The sequence below is a fragment of the Canis aureus genome, chromosome 26, assembly GCF_053574225.1.
Source record: "Canis aureus isolate CA01 chromosome 26, VMU_Caureus_v.1.0, whole genome shotgun sequence".
Lineage (NCBI taxonomy): Eukaryota > Metazoa > Chordata > Mammalia > Carnivora > Canidae > Canis > Canis aureus.
The window spans coordinates 46,755,546-46,781,401 of NC_135636.1; the positions used below are offsets into that span (position 1 = coordinate 46,755,546).

Sequence of the window (25,856 nt, forward strand, 5' to 3'; positions counted from 1 at the left end):
TACACCAAAGTGGGACATTCTGGGATCTCCTGGATTGAACTCCCCCTAAAACTTGAGCTATTGACCACCCCGATTAGGCATTGAATCTTTCGTTCTAGAGAAGAACTACAATGAGAGAATTTTCCGAAGTTTTCACCTTGGAATTAAAAAGATTTTGATATTTCTCTTCAACAGAGGATTATATCTTTTCATGTGATTCTAAGACCCCCTTCTTCGGAGCCAAGGGTATGACATTCATTCTGCTGTGATTAGTCACAATAAATTATCATACTCGAACATAATTAGACATATGCGGGGTACCCAGGCACCCTCACCTGCTTCCCCACGTCTTGATGTGGTAGAAAATGACTCTAGAGCAAGTTTTCTTGTAACAATTAACTAATCTGTTCATTTGTTTCTAGTTTATCCTAATTACAAAGCAACATTACATGCCTTAGCCCAAACAGCAAACAACAGTATTAATGAGAGGATAATTCTTACAATTTGGGGAAGATTGTGCAAACAAGTCAGAATGCCTGCTAAATCTCCACTCATGTTCAAACACACTTCATCAGACTTATCAAAACAGCAAATCAAGCGACTACTTAAAAAGAGTTCAGTTCAAGCAGCCATACTCATCAGAATATTCATTCGCTTTAAAGAATAACACTCAGTGAAATAGCTTTTAATCAGTTCTAGGACACTCTAACCTCGGGGGTTCTGGACAAGCAATGTCTTTATTATGCTTCCATGAGATCACTGAGCTTCCCAATTGAATTTGAAATCCATTTGCCTTACGAGGATATGTAAAGATCAAATGCCAGGTAATGTCCTCAGCCAAGAACAATTAGCAAACTCAGTTCTTTCCCACTCTTTTATCAAGGAGAATCATTGGGTTCTGCTTTAAGGGATATGTTCGGGTTCTATTACAATCACTTGAGCACTTCTGGGGAGAAATTCTAAGTGCTCCAAATTCCATAAGAATGAGCAACCTACACAGAGTTCATGACAAGGAACCAGACTCAACCAGCATTTCCAAGAACAGATATATTAAATAGGTTCTCACATGAGCACAGATACACACATACACACAAGTGGGCTCATAAAGAATAATTTCAATGATCATAATAAAATTGATTTACGTATTATTAACATCGAAATTAAGAAAATAGAAGAAAACAAAGCCATATGCCACGCCCGTGGTCTGAATCTGGCCTACCACCTTTTTTTTTTATTTTAAATAAAGCTTTATTGCAATACAGCCATGCTCATTCACTTACATATTGCCCAAGACTGCTTTCCCTGTCTGATGGCAGTGCTGAATAGTTGAGATGGAGCCTGTCTGGCTCACAAAGCCTAAAGTATTTATTATCTGGCTCTTTACAGAAAATCCTGCCAGACCCTACACTAGACATATAAGGCTCAGAAGATAAGATATAAATTATAAATTGGCTTCAGGTCTAGAGGAGATAAAAAGATACAGGATGAGAAATTAAGAGAGCAGTAATATGGTTTGCTAAATGCAGAGATCTGTGTTTTTAAGGCCAGCGAGGGCATCCCCTAGTAGGGGGACTTTAGATTTTCAAAAGATATTTCGAAATCTGTCCTCACTGCCCTCCTCTCCTCACTGCATCAGGAGCCTCAAGCACAGGAATTTGTCCGAAGCCCCTGGCACCTTTCCTAACTTCTTGCCAGGTTTTCTCCTCAAACTCTGGGGCTGGCGCTTTGGTATTTGCTCTCCGACTCTTCTTTCCTCACTTGGCTTCTCCAATCTGGCATCTTTTCTGCTATTGCTTCAGTCTCCCCTCCCAGCAGGGCCCTGACTCCTTTCAGTCTATGTACCAGGTTTCCATCACCAGCCTAAGAACGCTCCCATTCCTGACCTTGGCCTGCCCTTGGCCTGCCCTTGGCATCTTTGCACTGATAGCTCGGGTGGTCACCACCACACCATGAGAGTCCACATTGAACACCAATTACAAAGACATGTTTTCTGGTGGTTTTTTTTTTTTTTTAAAGAAGCTTAAATTTCCTAAGTGGCTTCTTTAGCTAACCATGTCCTGATGGCAATCACAGCAATTTTATCACATCTAGATGCTTGCACACCATGCCCTTCTATGTGTTATGCAACAACCACATAATATTCAAAAGAAAATGGGAGTTGGGGGCGCCTGGATGGTTCAGTCCATGAAGTGTCGGCCTTCAGCTCAGCTCATAATCTCAGGGTCCTGGTATTGAGCCCCACATTGGACTCCCTGCTCAATAGGAAGTCAGCTTCTCCCTCCCCTTCTGCTCCCCTAACTCCCGCTCATGTGGCTTGCTCTCTCTCTTTCTCTAATAAAATCTTAAAAAAAAAAAAAAAAAAAAGAGAGAGAGTTGGCTAAGGGACAGAGTCTATCCATGTGTAGTAACCTTGAAACTCAGTGCCCAAACGTGATTCAGTGACAAATCATTCTGTTTGAGATGTGCTATAGCTTTACAGACATTCTGCTATTGTTCAAACTTCTTCCTTCAGTCTTCCACTGACAACGCTCAAAACCTCGTGTTCAGGGATTATACACTCCTCTCTTGTCCTAACATTTCCCTATTTTGGTTTTCTCTTGAAGTGTAAAATATTGACCCCATAAATCACTCACTTACAGAAGCCCTAACTTCTTCACTATACATCTTGAGAGAGCAAGTCTTTTCAGCCACTGATACATTAGGGAGGGAGGAAATCCTAGGCTCAAATCCTTCTGCAACTCCTCTCTTTCTCCTTTATTATAGAGGACTGCATATGAAAACTGGGAACACTTCACCTTACAAACAATTCAAGAAATTTTCAAGGGTGATTCTGATACTACATGATTTCTTGCCATTTATGATTACTGGCTTCACAACCTACCCAACATAAGGGGAGACACTATTTCTGTCCTGTGAACACACTTGCTCCCTGAATCAGTTGCCTATGAGACTGTAGGGTTGGTGATAGCAGGGTGCTAACAGCCCGCAACAGCTATCATAGTGCCTGGCACAGAATAGGTGTGCAAAAATGCATATGCAACCAATGAATAAACGTAGTAGGAACCAAAGTGGATGATTTGGCTTCAGAGCTAAGATACAGAAAGAACACGGATCAACCCTAATGCCCATTTGTAAAGCAATGGCTGAAGAAACTGGACATTGCTTACAGTACAGAATGTGTAGCTATTTAGAGAAATGGGAGATATATAATAGGTTTGCATAATAATAGACTATAGAAAAGAAATAATTCACATATATACCTATAATATTATTTCTCCTAGGTCTATTATTGAGTGGGGGGAGAAAGTAAGTTCCAGGACAACATGAATGGCAGATCATGTGTACAAACAAACAAAAATTAATTCTGTATAATTTCTATGGATATGGATATGTATGCAGATAATGTCTAGAAGTGTATTCTTAGTAATAGTTATCTCTAAGGAGGGGGAGAGTGGGTCAAAGGAGACTTTAGCCTTATATGTAATGTTTTATTTGTTATGTAGAGAAGTTATGTCTCTCTTAGGCAATTAAAAATCACTTTTTTTTAAAATAGACTCCATGCCCAGCATGGAGCTCAACATGGGGCTTGAACGCACAACCCTGAGATCAAGACCTGAGCTGAGATCAAGAGTTGGATGCTTAACTGACTAAGCTATCCAGATGCCCTGAAAATCACTTTTTATAAAACAGTGAATGGGAGATGATCACACAGGCTTACCTGGTTCAGCTCCATTATAAGCAGCCTTGCTATCAATAGGCAGAGACAGAGCTGCCCCATAGAAAGCCCATCTCTGTGCTCAGCCTTCAATCTTTTCCTCCTGCTCACTCATTTTTCCCAAGCTTCTTGCTCTATCAGGTGTCCCTCATTCCCCTCCCACTGACTCATGCCAGCTCTGACTCCCTTCCTCTCTGCCTACCCCTATCGCTCTGCACCCACTCCCAGGATCCCAGCACCCAACCCTGCAAAGTTCCTGGAAGCCACTAACCTGGTGTGTGGGGGGGTACAGGGCAGAGGGTGGGGAATGGTAGATCTGGTAACAACATGATACACATGGTGAGACCAAACTGTGAGCAACAGTGATTTGCTAAAATATAAAAAGCACTGAGTGATTTCCTAGGTATTTATTTTCATGCATTATCCCACTTAATCTTCATGGCCGCCTCCTGAGGTCATTTCTGTTAGCATTCCCATTTCATAGGTGAGGAAACTGATCACAAGGTGACCAAATCAGTAATTGGGAAAGCAGGCTTTCAAATCTATGCAGGCTCACCCCAGAGTCTCCGCCCTTGCCCATCACCATTTCACATTGTCCCTGCCCCAAGAAGAAGCACAAACTAAGGCCGGGAAGAAGTCAGATGATCAAACGTTGAGCTATCATAGAAGAGATGATTTGAAAGCTAGATTGAGGAAGAATAAAAAATTTACGCTAGGTGTTTGGATGCTGTTTATTAGCAAGGTGGAGCCACGAAAGGCTTATGAATCAGGTGGTGTTATAAACCCTGTGCTTCAGGAAGATTAACCTGGTACAACAGATTGGAGAAGAGAGACAGTAAGAGACCATTTGGAAGTCTTCTATTAAACTAGCCCAAGCATGACGTGATAAGGGCTTAAACTTGCTGGTGGAAAGAAAGAAAGCATGAGTTTGAGATTACTTAAAAAGAGCACCTCTCCATCTTTTGTCAATTCGCTCTTTATGTTGCAAGTCTGTATTTTTCCTTCAATAGCACACGAAGCTCTTCCCCTCCCACTTTCGGAATTTGCTCCATCCTAAATGCCTCTCACTATATTCCAACTTTGTTGTTCTTAACACTAAGCTGTGGTGCAATCATATGTTATGATGCCCGAGAAATATTCTCAAGGGCTCCAGAGCAAAAGTTAAGTTGGTGATTCAGAGCAGGGAGCATTAAGGTTAATTACCTAATAATTTACTGGAGTGAGTGCATCTGTAGACATTTTGATTTTCACTAATTCTGGTGTTAAACAAAGTAAACAACACTTTGTTCATATTCCAGCTGTGGAAATGTGTCCAGGAGAACCTTTCCTGTGATTTATAACCCCTTGCTTTACCCTTGAGCACAGGCTACTTGATGGGAAGTTGGAAAGACCAATGGTTTTGCAGACTCCATGGATTGGTTTAGTAAAGATTTCCCTTAATATGACGGTGAGCTGACCAGCCTTTGCTCCACTGCTGAGTGTGACATTCAGAGAAACCAGGCACGAGCAATGCTAATGTGATTTGACGAGTCTTGGAGCAGCTGTTGTTAGTACAGATCACCCTCTGTGCTTGGGGGAAGGGTGAAGAAGGAGGGTAGGATGGGAACCCTAGAACAGGGGCAATTAGAATGAAATAGTTAAGAATATACTCAAATCCAGACTCAATACCCAGTTTTTCCAATTACTAACTGGGTGGCCTTGAGCAAGTGAGTTAACCACTCCAAGCATCCTCCTCTTCATCTAACCAGAGACTATCAGTACTACTCCAGGAATTATTGTGTGACCAAAATATGATACTTCATTTCTATGAGGCATCCAAGAGTTTTGCAAACCCAACACCCTTCCCACTTCCTTGATTTTTGTCTCACAAAATTGGCTTTTCTTCTCTCAGTCCAAGGGATTTGAATAGGGACAGACTCCCCATCTCTGGTTTCAAAGGTAGACATGTGACCTCAGCTTGGCCACTGTTAATCAGTTTAAGGGTGAACACATCACTCAACCCAGACCAATCAAGCCAAATAAGGCCCAACTCAAGTTACTTCATTTTACTTCTAAGTGAAAAAGCAATGTTCAGTTCAAATTATTAAAAGAATTGGACATCAGTTCAGAACAGACAGCAGCCATATCACCACCACAAGAGGAAAACCCGATTAAGGAGGCCAACCAAAGGAACACAGACCAAAACCCTGAAGGGAGGAAGATTGGGTTCCTATGACATGGAGTTCCTGGATTCAGTCATGCCTGAAGCTAGAATATACTGAAACTATATGTTTCATAAACCGGTAAATTACCTTTTGTGCTCATGAAAGTTGAGATAAGGCTTTTGGAACTTGCAACCTGAAGAGTTCTAGTACTTTAAGTTTTTTGTTTTTGTTTTTGTTTTAAAGAGAGAGAGAACACGAGTGAGCAGGGGTGGGGGGCAGGAGGAAAGAGAATCTTAAGCAGGCTGCACACCCATTATAGAACCCAACACTGGACTCCATCTCACAACCCTGAGATCATGACCTGAGCTGAAATCAAGAGTTAGAGGCTTAACCAACTAAGCCACCCAGGAACCCATTTTGTTTGTTTGTTTGTTTTTTGTTTTTCTTAAATAAAGCTTTAACATAGTTGGTAACACACAGAAGCCACATAAAACTACTTCTTATTATTAAAGACTCCAATATTCAGCCCAATACAAAAGCCATATTTATTTTCCAAATTACCAGAGGTCCATGGAAAGGGGATCCATTTCCTAGTTTCTGATGTGGTTCAAAATAAAGCTAGTGTTCCTAATTTAGACCATTTCTTTGATCACCTAATAGAAAGGCTCAAAGATGTAAAGTAGTAGTAATTTGGGGGAGAAGAAGGTAGATAAAAAGAAACAAAGGATCTCGGTTTTTGGCCTAATGCCTGGTAATCTGGAGGCCATCCTGTCCTGGCAGTGTGCCTGACCATTACCAGTCCAGAACTGAAGCCCCCTGAGGGAGGTACCTTGTTCATTCACACCATCACAGTATAAAGTTTTGTACATTTCACTTCTTACCTTGCAAAGCTCATTAATGTTGTCAGATCTGTGCAATAACCCACAGTACATACACCCTCTGACCAAGGTGGTATTTGGAGTTCCACTTTCCAGATGAGGAAGCCAAAGCTGTAAGAGATTCAGTGACATGACAATGTCTTATGACATGCCTCAATCATTTGCCCAACTGTTTGCTCGCCATTTCCCCCTGAGACAAATATTAGCCCTTTGGAATCTCTTGTCCCCCATAACCTAACATTACCATGATTGACAGGCCCCACACCTCACTAGTTAGTGAAGGTTTATTTATTTTTTTTTTTTAATTTTTATTTATTTATGATAGTCACAGAGAGAGAGAGAGAGAGGCAGAGACACAGGCAGAGGGAGAAGCAGGCTCCATGCACCGGGAGCCTGATGTGGGATTCGATCCTGGGTCTCCAGGATCGCGCCCTGGGCCAAAGGCAGGCGCCAAACCGCTGCGCCACCCAGGGATCCCGTTAGTGAAGGTTTAAATGTGATGATGGATACAAGCACATCTAAGACCAAGCCCGGGACAAAGGAAGAGTCTGGCAAATGTTTGTTAAACTGGAATCTGTGGGCACAAATCAAACTCCTCAGAGGAAAAAATATTGATGGCGAAGTTCCCAGAAGACTCATGAGGTTTACTAGAAGCATGTCAAGAATATTCCAGGCGGGGGCACCTGGCTGGCTCAGTGGTTGAGCATCTGCCTTTGACTCAGGTCGTGATCCTGTGGTCCTGGGATTGCTTCGCACATCAAGCTCCCCAAGGGGAGCCTGCTTCTCCCTCTGCCTATGTCTCTGCCTCTCTCCCTGCATTTCTCATGAATAAATAAATAAAATCCTAAAAAAAAAAAAAAAAAAAAAGAACAGGCGGCATGTTTGCATTAGCAAAAAATCAAAAGTGATCTGGAGACTGGCCCATAGACAGATGTGGCAAAGTAAAGCAAGCCTCCAAATATAGAATTGTACCTAGCAATTAAACAAAAAGGTATGCAATACAATATGCCCTGACACAGCAAGATCTATAAGACGTATTTTTGAGCAGGAAAAAAAAAAGAAGACAATTATATGTATAAAAGAATAAAACAATACATATTTACGAAGGATACACATGTCTCCTTCCAAAGAATATACAAGGAAATGTGCGTAAAGCAAGGTTTGCAAGGACATACACAAAACCTATGGTACAAGTACTGAATTGAGTGCAGAGTCAAAAAAGAAACTAGTCATATCTACTGTGTTTTAATTTTTAACAATGAAAATGTGATCATGAATTACTGATGCAATTAAAAATTAACAACAAGGAAACTTGAGGCAGTCGAAAGTAACCTCGGGTTGCTTCTAGCTAAAAGTAACCTGCCTGATTGACATAATGCTAAAATAAACAAGAATAAATAGGGAAAAGACACATCCAACCACTTACTGAAATAGAAAACAAAAGGGTGAGAAACAAGCTGATTGCATTCTTTCTACTTTAAAATTTTTATATTATTATTATTACTATTATTATTATTATTATTATTGCTTCTACCTGGCTGTGTCCCATATACACAGTACAATTATCTTTCCTCAAAATATCATCACTCAGTTGAATGATCTCGCCACTTGAAAACAGGTTTGGTACAATCGTTGGATATTGTTGGGAAATTATCATCAACTTTCTTTTCTCTCCAAAAAAAAAATTCACAATGACACTGATGAGTTCTGTTGTTTTTCATATAATACCTTAACCCAGTATAAATCCGTAATTTGCATGGAGTCCTTGAATTGTGACATTAACGGAGAATATATCCTTATAAGACAGAGCGCTGTGTCCAAATTACAATTCCTCTGGACTCACTCCCTGTGGACAAATTCACGTTCCCTAAGCTCCCCCCAAGCAACATGCTCTTAGCTGCACTACCATACATCCCTCATGTAGAGCAAGCATATGAGTTTCTACTCCCATAAACCCTGCTTCCAGAGCCCTGAAGCACACGAGCCAGGTTGTAGAAGTGGCTTCAAATCCATATGACAGTCTTGGCTGACTTGGCCCATTCTACTGGCTTTAGAGACTATGTTTTGGCTACATAGATTGACTTCTTTACTCCAGATCCCCTTTGCTCAGTCTTAGGTTCATATGCCCACAGCTTCTCTCACATCTTTACCTTGATAACTCATGTGCATCTCAAACTTAACACATCCCAAATGAAAACTGATTTTTCTCTCCTAAATCTCTCCTTGTCTCCCCCATTTTAGTTGGATGACCCCAACATCCAAAAGGGAGCAATGTGAGAGTCATCTCCAGCTCCACATTGTCCCCTAATCTGTTGGCCATATTCACCAGCCCTGCTGGTTTGACCTCCAAGTGTCCCTCAGATCCATCTGCTTCCATTCTTCCATACTATCTCACCAGCCTGAGATGAGCCACCATTGCCTCTTACCTGGTCTCTGGTCGCACTTCTACTTGCTAGATGGGATGCTTCCTGCTTCCGAAATCATTTAATAAAGCCAATTCTAATCTTCTCATCCAAAACAAAACAAAACAGTATCGCTCCTCTGCTTTTAATCCTGTCAAAGGCTTTCTGTTGCACCCAGATTAAAACCCACTGAGGCCCATAGGCTCTAGTCCTCACTGGAGCCAGGAGGACTAGAGCCTATGTAAATCCCAGACCTTAACATACATCCTATTCCCTGACGTCAGCACACTTTAATCTATTTTGTTGTAGAAAATAATCTCTTTCCTGCGACATTTCCTTTCCCCTGGATTTTTACAACCCTGGCTCCTTCTCACCCTTCAATATCACCTCCACGGAGACCCTTCCACAACCACCCACTCTACACTCGGCCCTGCTTTATTTCCTTTGTAGCACCAGTCACCAACTTTACTTACACAATCCCTGTGCTCTTTCACAAGAGCAGGGATCTTCTCGAGTGTATGTATGGCTATAGACCTACTTCCAACCTCAAGGCTTGATACACAGTTGAGATGCCAATAACCATTTGTAGAATAAATGACTCAAATATTTATGGAGTCCAGTGCTGTGTGTTCAACACTTTGATGGGGGGGAGGGGATACATTCTAAAAGGTATAGAACTGAATGCCTAATCTCGGCCCTCAAGCATGGTGTATTCTATTGAAGAGACAAAATCTGGGATCCCTGGGTGGGGCAGCGGTTTAGTGCCTGCCTTTGGCCCAGGGCACGATCCTGGAGACCCAGGATCGAATCCCACGTCGGGCTCCCGGTGCATGGAGCCTGCTTCTCCCTCTGCCTGTGTCTCTGCCTCTCTCTCTCTCTCTGTGACTATCATAAATAAATAAATAAATAAAAATTAAAAAAAAAAAGAGACAAAATCTATACAGCAAAAAGGGGAAACTAATATCAGAAGCCAACAGGTGCTTGAATATTCAAATCCGGTATTAGATTGGATGCCTTTAGTCATGTGGAGTCAGCCAGAGAACTTCCAGTAGAGAAGGCTAAACAAGTGATACATTTACAAATTGAAGGGGTGAAGTCATGAAAGTTGGAGAAGTGAGAAATAATGAGCTCTGGGGTGTTCAGGAACAGTTTTATGGAGGAGGCTGAATTCATACCAACCTAAGACGGTTCAGAATTAGTTGAAACTACTCAAAATCACATGGAGCTATAGGATGATGCTAAAAAAACAAGAAAAAAAAAAAAAACATTCGCCTGCCAAATAGCAAGATGTTTTATTCTGTCTCTAATATGTCCCATACCAAGGAGTTCTGGCAATTTCCCAAGTTAACTCAGAACTGGAACAAGACACTGCCCAAGATCTCTTTTTTTTCCCAAATCCCAAGTCCATGCCTGCATGTTCCCCCACTTCCCAACCCAGTTCCTACTCGCTTATTGTATATTCTTGAGGCTGAAGAGACAGAAGGAAATTCTTTCCTGAAAAACAGTCTGCCACCCTCTATGCCCTTTGTCTGAAGGGTTCTCTTCCTCGCTCTTGTCCTTGTTAGCCCTAGCCATTTTTGGAACATTAGTATCTCTCCAAATGGAGACTTTGCAAGAGAGCTAGTGCCCTACACTAAGCCTCGGGAATCTTACCAGCTAGAGGCAAATGCATGTTTTCACCTTCCCCACCTTATTTATCTAGGGTTGTGAGTGGTCCAAGGTCCAAGGTCCAAGGTCTTGCCTAACAGATGTATCTTTATGCAAAATAACTTGAAGGAATGGGGAAAAAATAAAGAAGAAATGCAAATGTTTAGCCACTCCAATTTTTCTATCTTAAAAATAACTCCAGAAACAAGTGAGGAAGAAGCAAAGTTCAAATATTCTCTATCTATTCTAAGTCCATGGCAAATGTTCTTTTCATACTAGAACTTCAAGTGATTAATAAGAATATAGATTAAAGGAAACAGTCAACAAAACAAAAAAGGCTACCTATGGAATGGGAAAAGATATTTGCAAATGGCATATCAGACAAAGGGCTGGTATCCAAGATCTATATAGAATTTATCAAACTCCACACTCAAAAAACAAATAATCCAGTCAAAAAATGGGCAGAAGTCATGAACAGACATTTCTCCAAAGACATACAAATGGCCAACAGACACATTAAAAAAATGCTCCATATCACTTGCCATCAGGGAAATAGAAATCAAAGCCAAGATGAGATACCACCTCACACAGTTGGAATGGCTAAAATTAACAAGACAGGAAACAATAAATGTTGGTGAAGATGCAGAGAAAGGGAAACACTATTGGTGGGAGTGCAAGCTGATGTAGCCACTCTGGAAAACAGTGTGAAGTTTCCTCAATAAGTTAAAAATAGAGTTACTGTATGACCCAGCAATTACACTGCTGGGTATTTACCCCAAAGATACAAATGTAGTGATCTGAGGGTGTACCTGCACCCCAATGTTTATAGCAGCAATGTCCACAATACCAAACTATGGAAGGAGCCACAATATCCATCAACAGATGAATGGATAAAGAAAATGTGAGATACACACACACACACACACACACACACAATGGAATATTACTCAGCCATCAGAAAAGATGAATACTTATCATTTACATCAAGTGGGTGTAACTGGAGGGTATTATGCTGTCATAGTAAGTCAATATTATGTCAAATAAGTCAATCAGAGAAAGACAATTATCATATGGTTTCACTTATCTGTGGAATATAAGAAACAGTGCAGAGAATCATAGGGGAAAGGAGGGAAAACTGAATGAGAAGTCATCAGAGAGGGAGAAAAACCATGAGGGACTCTTAATTCTAGGAAACACACTGAGGGTTGTTGGAGGGGAGGTAGGTGGAGGGATGGGGTAATTGAGTTATAGGCATTAAGGAGAGCACAGGATGTGCTGAGCACTAGGTGTTATACACAACTGATAAATTATTAAACACTACATCTGAAACTAATGATGTACTACATGTTGGCTAATTGAATTTAAATAATAATTTTTTAAAAAGGAATATAGATCAAGCAACTGAGGGGCATTCCAAATTTCTTCTGAGAGGAAGAAAATTTGAATTGAGGGAGGAAGCTCTGTTTGGAGTGCTCGAAAGACAATAAGGGGCAAGGCTGGCTTCAAAAATTCCATACAGGAAAAATGGGAGGATGGCAATTTGTTTGAAAGGGTGTAGAAGAGGAATGGATATAAGCCGTGTGTGCGTGGCAAGCACGCTGCCGTAACTCAGACCATTTGCTTAGTTGGGCTGGCAGGACTGCGTAATTACAGAAAGGGCTGAATTTCCCTCCAGCCACCTCTTGGCACTACCGATGATGAAGAGACAAGAGACAGGTGTAACCAAACTGAAGATGCCCACTGGAGTAGTGTGAAGGGAGGGTTAGAGACCCCAGCTAGAGGACAAGACAAGAACAGGAAGAACCGGTGAAAGCCTGGAATATGATGGCAACAGTGGGAAGGAGAAGGGAGACACAGGATGCCTTCCAGGGGGGAATTCGACAAGATGGGGTGACTGGATACATTTTGGAAATGATGGAGATGAGCGAGGCAGAAATTCTCCAAGGTTGCGGGCTTGGCAGGCTGAGCGTATGTCAGGGAAGTCAGGAGGAGATACGGGTTTGGGGAGCATGATGATGAATTTGTTTCTCCACCTGCTAAATTTGAGGTAACAGCAGGATATACAGGTGAAAATGTCCAGTATGTTATCGGAAATATAGGAGCCAGGTCCAAATAGAGCGCCTGGTATTTGTTAAAACAGCACAGGCTGAAAGACTCACCTAAAACACACACAGACACTGCAGTGCTTTGCTGAAGCCTCTGAAGCTTGCAAATTCTCTGTTCTCAGTTCTTTATGATCCCCTGATTTACAGATATATAAATCCCCAAAGCTAAGGACACCCAGGTCTTTCATAACAGATAACTATGAGGGCAGCCCGGGTGGCTCAGCAATTTAGTGCCGCCTTCGGCCTAGGGTGTGATTCTGGAGACCCAGGATCGAGTCCCACGTCGGGCTCCCTGCATGGAGCCTGCTTCTCCCTCTGCCTGTGTCTCTGCCTCTCTCCGTCTCTGTGTCTCTCATGAATAAATAAAATCTTTAATAAAAACAATAAACAGATAACTATGAAAGCAAAGATTCAAAGAGTCGGGAAATATATAGGAAATTCTCCAATTCCGTGTGGCTTTGGGACATTTGCCTCCTACCTGTTGATTCTTATTTACCTGGCTTATGTACATATGTATGTATATATCTTACCTTATGTACCTGCATATTCTTTATGATTCTTACTGTATCTCACTACCACTACATATCCACCCATGGCAACATGGCACCTGTATACTATTATTACTCATCTTTTTATAAATCAGTAGGCATTTTTTTTTAGCATTAGCCACATGGCCCCTATATATTGTTATTCATTTCTCACCTTTTTGTAAATCAGTATTTTTTTTTACCTAAATAAATTTAATTTACAAAGCAGTACTACTATAAATGAAAAAACAAGATCATTTGTTATAAATAGAATACTATGGTAAAAAAATAGAGCTAATGTGGAGAAAAACATTGAATTTAGCTGCTCAGTAGCATTTGTGGTAGACGTTTGTATTTATTTATTTATACATATACATCCTCTAAAAGTTCTTCCTTTATGAGGAAGTCCAAACTACAGGGTCTTGACTTCCACAATGGGTTCTGAAGAAGCTTACAGAGAGTGCTCTTCCCATCTCCTGGCAAGTGACTTAGACCTGGCCAGTCAGATGCTCTGGCTCATGACTTTGAAATGTAAAAGGAAAGAATCAAGGACAAAGGGATAGTTATAATGAATTCACACTGAGGCACCCAAACAAGGGCATATGGTACATTGCAAATATCAGCCACATGCCCGTGCAGCCTGTTTCCATGACATTTTCTTACTTAATTTCTCAGATTTCCTAGACTTCCTTTGGTTGAAGATAGAGTGAGTTGAAAAGTGGTTCCTCCCACCCTAAAAAAAAAAAATCATGTCCACTCAGAACCTCAGAATGTTTTGTTATTTGGGAATATGACCTCGCAGATGTAATTAATTAAGGATCTTGAGATGAAATCCTGGATTTGGGGTGGGCTCTAAACCCAAGGATTGGCATCCTATGAGAAAAGAGAAGAAACAGCCTTGTAGAGAAGACAATGTGAAGGTGCAGGTAGAGGCTGGAGTGATGTGTTGACAAGCTAAGGAATGTCAGAAGCCACTAGAAGCTGGATAAGGCAAGAAAGGTTCTCCTTTGGATGCTCTGGAGGGAGTGTGACCCTGTCGGCACCTTGATTTCAGGCTTCTAGCATCCACAACTATAACAGAACACATTTCTGTTGTTTTAAGCCACCAAATTTAGAGCAGGCCTAGCAAACTGATACACAGGGTTTGGGGATGTCTCTTCTGATTACATGGACTTTCTTATATCTGAGCTATGCCCCGGATGAACACGTCTATCCATCCTGCAGGTAATTAGCATTTTCTGGCCTTGGGCTCTCATCTTCCAGGAGCTACCCAATTTATTTTCTTAAGTGGCTTCCGTTGTTTGCAACCAAGAAACAGGTTGAAATACCTATCAAAGTTTATAAGCCTGAGACCCATTTTTTCCTGAAATGAAGGAAGCAAGAGTTAGAGTGGTTGCGGTATAACGGCACCAAATTGAGACTTTCTTCTTGGGGCCATTGGGAAGGCTGAAAGCATTTGAAAAGTAAATCTGTGATTTAATGTTATTTGATGCCACATCTCTTTACTGCCTGAAGTCACCTACTATAACACTGGTGATATGTCTCACATCTTGGGAAATACCAATTTAGTAAAATGTCCCAACTTCACAAATAGAGAGACTGAATCTTGGTAAGGCAAAATTAAAGGACTTGCCCACAATCCTACAGAGAAGCCAGCAGAAGAGCCAAGTCCATGACCCTGTTCTAGATTTTCTCATTCGACACCCCACTCCATACTTTCACTACACCATACATCTCTTCTTAGGGCTTGTATTCACCATATTTCCAGCTTCGGTAAATGTTATGGTTTACCATCTGCCCTTCATGCAAATAGAACAAGGGCAGCACCTTGCTCTGGACAGCTTCATGATGTGCCCCAGAGACCTTGCCCTGGCCTCCTGCTTCCTCATTACCACCACCCACTGGGGCACTTTTCAAAAGCAAACCAACCAACCTAGAGTCTCTAACCCCCTTGCTCATCAGGTTCTCAGACAACCAGGGAGCCTCCACCCTGGTTGGAGATCCCAGAGCCCACCTAGATCACTCAAACCAGCCATTCCTAATCCATTTATCCTACCTGGCCTCAGAAACCACAAGAAAAGCTGTTGCCATGCTTCCCCTCTTTTCCTTCTGCCTCTGACTAGCCTCTGTGCTTCCCAGTGTGACTCCTTCCTCTTAGGGACTATGAGGAACCAATTATCTTTTCAATATAGTTGTTTCCTGATCTGTTGGCCTTAACTATGCCTCACATTTTCAAAATATATACCATATTTTAAGACCTGCCTCTCAGGACACCGGGGTGGCTCAGTGGTTGAGCATCTGCCTTCAGCTTAGGGCGTGATCCTGGGGTCCTAGGATCAAGTCCCACATCAGGGTCCCTGCAGGGAGCCTGCTTCCCCTCTATGTCTCTACCTCTCTCTGTGTGTGTCTCTCATAAATAAATAAATAAAATCTTTAAAAAAAAATTTTTTTAAAGACCAGCCTCTCAAGAAGGAAGTGTATGCCGTTAGCCACCATAATTGGGACAATTCCAATAAACTTGAACAGCACTGGGATCTAGTATGATGACATCTACTTCCTTTACTATTGTTCCATTTTCATAGGAGATAAAGAGTATCTCAGGGCACCTGTGCTACCTGGGTGGCTCAGTTGGTAAAGTGTCTTCCTTCAGCTCAGGTCATGATCTCAGGGTCCTGGGATCAAGCCCTGCATCAGGCTCCCTGCTTGGCAAAGAGTCTGCTTCTCCCTCTGCCTCAACTCCTGCTCATGGTCTTCTCTCTCTCTTTCTAATAAATAAAATCAAATCCTAAAAAAAAAAAAAAAAAAAAAAAAAGAATATCTGGTGCTTTTTTCACACACCATGCTTTAGTACTAAAGGAAAAGCAGGGATGGCTTGTGTGGTTTAAATACAACCTTCAGGATTAACTGGTTGTGACAACTTGGTCAGCTATTAACCCCTCTAGCTCTGTTTTTCCCATCTGTAAAACATTTCTATCACCCTCATAGGGTTTTTATGAGGATTGCAGGACCCCATGTAATGAAAGCACACAGTACATGCCAGGGAGAGAGTAAAGAAGGGCTCATTAGATTTAAACTCCTAACTAGATCGATCAATAGTTTCAAATAATGCACATCAGAAAAGATGTCCCCAAGTCCCACGCTTCTAATGGCTTGTACTTGGTGGGAACTTAATGCATATTTGTTGATTGCCAAATAAGAACTTATCTACTACGTCAACCATTTATTGAGCATCTTCAGTATGCCTTTGAATATACCTATGGCTGGCATAGACAATGAACATATAAAAATAATTAAGTTCATTCTGTGCTTTAAGTATTCCAAACCTAGCTTATCTCCAACACAGGAATCTGTTAAAATTTCAAGAGAAAATTCCCTTGACTTGAAGAGAATCTCATTTTTCCAAAAGGAAAAAAAAAAAAAAACTTATTTGAGTTTTCTTTTACACTCATCCAGAAATCATGATTTGTTAATGGCTCATGAGAAAGTACTATAGCCCATGTCACTGCAACTACAGAAATCATGGTGACCAAGCAATAGCACAACTACCTTATGCCCAGTCAAAGGTTCCAATAACTCATGATAACTCTGTAATGGCTTAACACTCAGGTCTGAAAAGAAAGGCTATTTTCCTGGAACATTTTACAGAAGCATTCTTCAAAAGTGATTCATTCTTGGTTGGAACTCTTTGGCATGTTTGGGGATCATTTATCAAGTGTGTTTACAACAAAGGTCTCTCTCCAAACTTAGGAAGTGTGGAAAGAGCCCTTAACACAATAAAAATAATTCTAACCACCAAAGCAAGCAGACAGAGACTCTGGACAGTCAGCTATAGGTCAAAGCAGACAAAGTGAACATGAAGTGGGGGCTTATGCCAGAGCTCCGGGGATGATCTTGTTCTTCAAAGAACTACTACTTGCTCACTGCTGCTGAAAATTCCACCATTACAGCACCATGACAGGTCTTTTAGTTTTCTGTTTTGATCTTAATTGAAATGCAAACTACGAAGCCTGCTGTTGAGAGACAATGCCCCATGAGTCTCTTGCACGTCTTCAAGTCTTGTGACTGCTGTTGTAATAGGCTATTCTTTCAAGAGTTGTGTATAGCAAACAGCCTTGGAAGAGAGAGATGGCATCTCCTTATAGAGCAATAGGCAAGTTTTCTTTTCAAAATAAGAAAGCTAATGTCTCTCTCTAGAGCAAAGGGCAGAAACTGCCCATTATAAAAGATTTGGGTTTCCTAAATTTAAGGTTTCCCTCTTGTAACCCAATCTATAAGCCACTGCACATCACCTGGCCCTTTCTGTGGTACCCTGTGGAAATTTGCACTTAGCAAGCACAAATGCTGAAACTCCGGCCTTCTACCATTGCCATAGGTAGTAAACTGTCCTTTGCCTCTGATCCAGGACTCTCATGACCTCCTAACATCTGTAAACTTTAAAGTCCTTACCAACTGCTGTCTATTAATGTTCCTTTATCAGTTGGAAGTTGGCTTTCAGGTGCTTCTCCATCAGCCCCCTTCACTTTTATAATATAAATAAAATAGGTTTGCTACATGGATAAGGTTTCAAGACAGGTCACCTCAAGTCCTTTTTTGGGCAAGTTTCCTCCTGAGTCTCTCCCATATAGAAACTCACAGGGCCACCCCAAACTGGGAGAAATTTGAGAATGCTGAAGACCTCGCAATCAGGAGAGAAGGAGCAGAGAGTGAAAAGAAACAGAAATGTATTCCAATTCTTGGAATTTTGTCAAAAGCCAACCTTGCCAGATATGACTACTTCAAAGTTGTGATGGATTCTAAAACTCAGTTTATGAATGTATGAAGAGTAAAGAGCAACTCAAAATCTTTTGTATCCTATTTTTGTGTATTTCAGACCAACCTAATTAATTAATGACCCCACTTAAATATTCTGTTGGAATACCAGGGCTGCCCAACTACAGTGCACTGATGAAATCTAGCCCCCTGCCTATTTTTATAAATAAAGTTTTATTAGAACACAGCATACCCATTCATTTATCGTTGGCTGTGGCTGCTTTTGCGCTACAATGGCAGGAGTGCGTAGTGGAAGCAGAAACCAGAGGGTCTCTGGTCCGAAAGTATTTGTTCTTTGCTGACCCCTGGTAAACTCTTTCTTTCAGTCACTCTTGCTGCCTGAGTTACCTTCCCAAATAACAAAGCTGACTTTCCTTACTGAAGTCTTACAGAGACTTATGGGATGAAAGCAGACCTCCCCAGCTCTGCGCACAGCTCACACTGCCCGAGCCCGACCTTCCTCTCTGACTTCATCTACCCTCACACACTCCTCACTTCTGCATCCCCAACACCCCCAATCATTCCCCCTCTCCTAGGGCCTTTCAAGTTCCTCCCCTGAGCTCTATGCTTACAAGACAATATCCCCTTGCTTAGAATTTTCTTTTTCAGAGCAAACTTCGCACCCTACTCCCCTCTCACTTTTTACAGAAGCCCATCCTCCTTAGGTCTCAAGCGGAGTGTGCTGGTCTCTCCTGTGTCCCACCAGCATCTCTGCTGAGCAGGAGCCCTGGGGTGGTGTACGGGCTAGGCACGAGCCTCTTCCCTGCTGCTGTGCTGTCGTGCCAGAGGTCACCCCCCACACCACCACCTCCTCATGCCCAGCCTCCAGTCACTCTGGTTCTCCGGCTGCCCCTCGGGTCCTGCCTCGTGGCCACTGCACCTGTTCCTCCGGCTTCCCTGCTTCCACCCATCACTCCTCCAGAAAGGCCTTTCCTCACTGCCTTGGCTGATGTCCCCCTCTCCCCATCTACATTCCAGCAAAATATTTCCTGCTTAGGAATTATCATAAGGCCTAATTAACTTGTTCATCTTTTCATCTAGTTGATTTTTCTGTCTCTTTTCGCTAAAATATAAGATCTGCGAAGGCAAGAGAACTCTCTTGTGCGTGGACATTTCCCCAGCGCCTACCATTGTCTGGATTCAATATCCATCTGTCACTGGAGTGGGGGCATGTCTCTCGGTGCCTAAATCCAAGCTTAAAGGGAGGGCAGAGCTGCCGGTCAGGGAAGCAGGACCAATTCCATGAAGCTGACAAGACTCGCTTTCACACCTCGACGATGTCCAGGCGGCATGATGCAGCGCTCCTCAGCCTTGGCTGCACACTCTAATCAAATGAGCAAGTGATAAACAAACAAACAAGCACCGGCACTCCACCCCCCTCCAGGGATTCGAATAAAATTGACATTGAAGTCTAGAACGCGTTCCAGGTGATTATAACGTGCGGCAGAGGCTAAGTGCCACTTTACCTTGCTTGGTATGCAGGAGAGAGAAGAGACCTCGGCGCTGGGATTAGAGAGGCTCCTGTTACACAAATGAGAGAGAGAGAACAAGGCAGGAGGCGGGAGGGAAACAAGGCCATGTGTGGCCCTGCGATGGGAGGATGAGAACGAATCGCGAGTCAGAGGCCGTGACTAGCCTCTCTGTCTGGGCTCCTGTGGGTGACGACAGACCGAAAGATGGACAGCACAGAGATTGGACTTGAAAGTAATACCGGGGAACCCTGGGTGGCGCAGCGGTTTGGCGCCTGCCTTTGGCCCAGGGCGCGATCCTGGAGACCCGGGATCAAATCCCACATCGGGCTCCCAGTGCATGGAGCCTGCTTCTCCCTCTGCCTGAGTCTCTGCCTCTCTCTCTCTCTGTGACTATCATAAATAAATAAAAATTAAAAAAAAAAAAAGTAATACCGATGGCACACAGAAGTATACTCGACATCATAGCTGTCGCAGAGTCAAGCAAGCAGATGCCTTCTTTTTTTCTATCAGGTTGGAAATTTAAAAAACAAATTTTTTTTTTAAAGTTTGGAAAACTGCTGCAGAAATGGCAATACCCAGCGCTGGTGGAGATGTGAAGAAATAGAGAAATGTCCACAATCAGTGATCTTCCTGGATCAGGTCTGGAGGGCGACCACTGAGACCCCATATGATAGTAACGTGGTGTGACCCCAGGATCCCTCGGTGGTGCCAATTCCCTGGCTCCAGGGACAGTGGCCTTGTGTCCTCAGTTCTGGCCACACTGACTTCTGTGCCAGTTCTTGAAGAATCAAGATCCCTTTTCCAGTAGTCGTTTCCTCCACCTAGAACCTCCCACAAAGAATCACACAACAATTCTGCTAACGTGCCCTTCCTTTAGGGAGGCCTCCCCTGACCAGGCCATCTAAGAGGAGCCACCCCATCCAGGGCCCCTGACAGGTCCTTATTTCACTCTGTCCCACTTATCACTACTGCTAGTAAATCCTACTTATTTTCCACCCACGTAATGTCCGCAGCCTCACAGATGCAGGCTCTGAGCGGGCCTTAACCTGCTGTGCTGACGGCTGGATTGCCAGTGCCCAGAACGGACCGGGAACTGCATAGGTAGTACGATAGTCAAATGAATGAGTGTTTTGTTCAGAGCTTCATCCTTAATATGGAGAAAACTGCATGGCACAAAATAGAAACTGCCTAACTGAATTTGGAAGGAAGGAGGAGAGGAAATAGATTCTGGATGCTTCTCTCAATATGAGACTCAGTAGGAGAGAAAATGGAATGGCATAGGTGCAAAATGAAACAGGGGAAGAAAGCACCAGGAGAGAAATGCATGACACAGAGCAGGGCTGCAGGGTGCCTATCAAGTTCAAGGCCACGATTCCATCAGGGTCCCTCACCTCTGGGACGAGCCTTTGACCACCAGCCACGTACAGCCCACCCTACACAGATCAGTGAGTAAACAACATCCACGTAAGGACCTCGAAAGGGCCCCATGGCTCAAGGTCTCCCTTATGAGCAAAATACACAGCACTGAGGGAGCAAGGCCTTGCAGCCCCAGGCACCACACCTCACACCTGGCAGTGGCCACCCCCCGACACCACCTGCCCCAGCAAGGCATCTCACAGCAGAGTATTAAGAAGCATGGATGCTGAGGTGACCTGGCTCTCCTTCACAGCAGGCATGACAGCTTGGGCAGGTCACCACTATCACAGCCTCAGTTCCCATATCTGTAAAATGGGCCAATAATGGGGCACCTGGGTGGTGCAGTCAGGTAAGCGTCAGGCTCTTGATTTCTGACAGGGTCATGACCTCAGGGTCAGTGGTTCGAGCCCCACATCAAGTTCCACACTCGGTCTGGAGTCTGCTTGGGAGTCTCTCTCTCCTCTGCACCTCCTGCTTGTGCTCTCTTCTCACTCAAATAAATTCAAAAAAAAAATAGAAATAAAAAAATAAAATGGGCTAGTAATAATTATTGTACCTCTCTTGTGGGATGCCATGAGGGTTAAATGAATGCTTATTTGTGAAATAGCAGAACTGTGCCTGACATGTAGGAACCCCCAAGCATGGCTACTTGGGGATGGAAGCTCCCGAGGTCACCTGTCCCCTGTCCCGCGACACTGTGTAATCATCTCTATTACGTCCTCCGCATTAGCCAGACATCACCCTAGGCCCTTTACACACACTATTTTAGTTACCCCCAGTAAAGCCCCGGCAGGCAGGTATCATAAGTGAGGAACACAGAGGGAAAGCTTGCCTAAGATCACACGGTAGCAAGTCTCAAAGCCAGTATCTAAATTCACTGGGTTCTGGCTTTAGATCAACGTGCCAGTAAGTCAGTAAATGAGGAGACCCGAAGACCGCCCCGCATTGAGAATCAGCGAGAAGACCCTGCGTGGGGAGGCCAAGGCCAACGGGCCCGGCGCACCCCTCCCTAAAGACAGCTGGTTTTATGTAACCACTTCTAACCTGGTTACGTCCTTTTAAAAAATTAAAATTACTCCCCAGGGCACTTCAGCCTAACCTTCTCTTCAACTGCTTTATTAAGACATAATAAAACACCTAACCCAGATATTAAAGCCTTGCAGAAACGCCTGCCTTAGCCAGCCGCTTGCGTACACTTTGTCCCTGGCAGGCTCAGACTTCTGTGCCCCACGTTAAGGGGGAAAGGCTAACAAAGGGTAGGCCCAACCCGGCCAATGTTCATCAGTAAGAGGTGATTTATTAGGAGAAAAAGAGAACAGCCTGCTTCTAAGAGATGGCCCCTGCAACCAGCTCCGCAATTAAAGCTGAACTGTGCAATCTTTGCATTTAAAAGGAAATCGGTGGTATCGATCGAGTCCAATAAGGCAGCCACCTATGAACACATTACGGATCCGACTACTGCAAAACATGGTTTTGAAATAAAATATATCAAAATCGCTGTGAGCGTTCTACGGCCAAACATAACTGGGTTACCCGATGGGGAAGCTAAAGAGTGCTCATTTTATCAAGGGAATGGGGTGCAAACACTTTGAATGAGCTCTTTGCTGGTGTTCCTTGCTCTGTAGTCCCTGCTGCTGCCAGTAATTTGCTGGAGGGTTGATTTAACAGGGAGGATTTGAATGGATTCTTACTCCCTTTCCTGGGGTTGCACACAGCAGTCGATTAAGTTAGTGCCAAAACCTTAAAAGACTCCAACCAAGGTAATCAGTTTAGGGGGATTTAGGCCACATGGGCTCCAGATCTGGTTTTGCAAGGCAATTGTAAATCTCCAGTCAGCTGGGTTTGAGAATTCCGCCTCTTTGCACCAGGAGGAAATTCAGTAGTGATAGGAAGGCTGGCAGACTGGGGAGTTACCTTCCCAAGTTAGCAGCATCTTTCCAGACCCGCACTGAATTTCAGTGTTAATAGTTTTATCAGTCTTAGGGAGGTTGAATCGCAGTAATTAAAGGGTCATCCCAGCTCCCCAATCCTAGTGTACACAGGGATATTTAAACATGTGAGTTTCTATAAATTATGCAGAAACAAAAATGTTAATGCCACGTTGAAACTGTTGCATGAAGATCTGCTCAAAGAATTTGTTTTTTTCAAGAGTAATGCAGATTTGGAAAAGTCAATCAAGCCAGGCACCAAAAGCTGCTTGGAAAAAATACTTAGTCTCAAGCCATGATATTCCTGGCAAAAGATGGTTTCTTGTTTTTGGTTTTTTTGTGGTTTTTTGTTTGTTCGTTCATTTGTTTTTAGGAGGGAGCCCCTGGGAAGCCTCAGAGAAGAAATGATTTTCCATGTGAAGCGCTGAAATGGAATTTGAGGTTTGACTTCATTATGTGGGGGGCGTGGGGCTTTTATGTGGCTTATGGCTTCATAATATGACCTCGCAGTATTTTCATCCCATGACTAGGGTTTCCATTAAATCTGGTGCAGGGAAAAAAGAGAGGCCTCAGAAGAAGAACTGAAGAAAAGCACAGGCAGTTTTCATATCTCTGAACGAAAGTGAAGGGGATGAAAACCGTAATGCGGCCAATCACTCCCAGGAGCCTGGTGAATTGACCTCAAGGGTTGAGTAGCTAAATTACAAATAAAGGCAAAACTAAATAAGGAGAAAGACGACTGTACACTCAAGTGCCTTGTTTTGCTTTTGTCACTTTTCAAAATATGTAAATCCATGCATTCATCCAATAAGTAATTTTGGAGCATCTGCTATGTGTTAGATATAATACTGAGGACAGAGCAGTGAACACAATAGATGAAAATCTCTGCCATCCTTAAGCTTACACATTGCAGGGAACGATGATACGCAGGTAACAAGAGGGGCACCTGGGTGGCTCAGTTGGTTAAGCATCTGACTCTTGGTTTCCACTAGAGGGAGAGAGAATCTCAAGGGGACTCCCTGCTGAGCATGGAGCTCTACTTGGGGCTTGATCTCATGATCCATATGATCATAACCTGAGCTGAAACCAAGAGTGACTTAAAACAGGCTGCAGCCAGCACAGTGAATCTTTGAATTACATGAAGGTGCCTCATTCCGGATGGATTAATTAGAAAAAGTGGTCTGTCCCTCCCACTCCAGATACCAGGAGTGCTTGAAAGGCAGAGTGTAGGCTGGATTCCAACCTCCCTCAGCCTCCCTCTTTTGTGAAGAACACAGCTAGTACTTGGCATCACAGAGGCTTATAGGTGGTCAGGAAAACCTTCTGGGATAAGATCTGACATGGATAAGGAAGCAAGAAATTTTGGTATCTGAAGGAAGAGTGTTACAGGCAGAAGGAAGAAGCAGGTGCAAAGGTCCTAAGGCATCATGCCCCATGTATTCATGGTAGAACAAAGAGGCAGCGGGGGCTAGAGTGAAGGAGTTATATTTCCTTCATCTGGAATTCTAATTCTAAATAAGACCTAGGTACTTTTAGTACGTGTGAGACCTAGGTGGCTGCTGCAGACCTGCTTTGAAGAGAGATCTTCTTCTTTAATGATCAGATATTAAGTAAAAAAGAAAAAAAGAAAAATTTCAAACTTGTGTGGTCTTGTTTCTACACAACAGACTGACAATCCTGACATGATCCTGGACATTCATCAGCAAACGCATACTGAAAATTTACTATGAACAAAGTCCCATGCCTGGCAAACAAGTAAAAAAATGAGCACTGCTCTCGTGATGCCTACAGTACACTGTGTGAAGGGGGGAAAACAAACAAGCAGAAAATTTAAATAACAAACATTGTTGAGAGCTATAAGATAAACAGCATGTGTGGGTTGCAGAAAGCAGTGAGGCATGGAGGAGGTTATCCACTTTAGACAGGAAAGGCTAGACTGATTTCTGGAGGACTAGCAGGCATTCTCGAGAAGGTGGGGTGAGTCCTGGACATAGAGAGGAGCAAAGATGCTTAACCAGGAAAAATTTTGATCTGTTGGAAGAGCAAGAAGCCCAGGATAGCCAGAAATGTGCATGACGAGGAGAGATAATGGAGAGATACCGGAGCAGTCTGCAGAACCAGAACTTGGTGGGTCTTGCAGCTTCTGGGAAAGAGCTTGCAGGGCTTTTCTATGTGCAGTGGGACATAGGCAGCCACGGAAGAGTGGTAAGCAAGGGAGTAAGGCAATCTGATCTTTTCATGTTGCTACACTTGACTATCCCTAGGGAAGTAGTCCCCAACTACCTTGGTCTGTTCGGACTGCTCTAACAAAAAAAAAACAAAAACAAAAAAAAACAGACGAAGTGACAGAGTTCTCATCATTCTGAAAGAAATCCAAGAGAAGTCCCAAGAGCAACGTGCCAGAAGATTGGGTTCTTAGAGAGGACCCTCTTCCAGGTTAGGAGATGGTCATCTTCTCATTGTGTCCTCACATGGCAGGGGGCAAAGAGAGAAGCCCCAGCCCCGTCTGGGACGGTCCAACTTTATGCCTTTTGTTCTGCCTATAATTATGAAAAGTATCCTCTTTCATTGCCAAAAGTGTTTTGGTTTGGACAAAAATAAATAAATAACATGATCCCCCACACAGGAAGGACCTCTCTCACTGAGTCCAATGCAGAGTTTCCTTCCAGTGTTGGGATAAGTTACTGTTTCTTTAGTTGAGCCCCAGATAAAGTAGCAGCTCACATTTAGTGGCCATGCTGTGTGAAATACATAAATCATTAAGTTCTACAATGATTGTATGAGATACCTGAAGATGATAACGCGGACTGGGGGTAAAGATGAACCTCTTCCAT

General features: G+C 43.0%; 1 protein-coding gene across 1 annotated transcript in view; it reads right to left on the reverse strand.

Moving 5' to 3' along the window:
• Window positions 1–6,719: 6,719 nt before the first annotated feature.
• CBLN4 (cerebellin 4 precursor) overlaps window positions 6,720–25,856 on the reverse strand; it is a 61,750-nt gene continuing 42,613 nt past the window's right edge. The window contains exon 4 of the mRNA XM_077873632.1: window positions 6,720–6,827. Within this exon, the coding sequence (XP_077729758.1) occupies window positions 6,742–6,827 (86 nt within the window). The 3' untranslated portion in view covers window positions 6,720–6,741. The remainder of the gene's footprint in view (window positions 6,828–25,856) is intronic.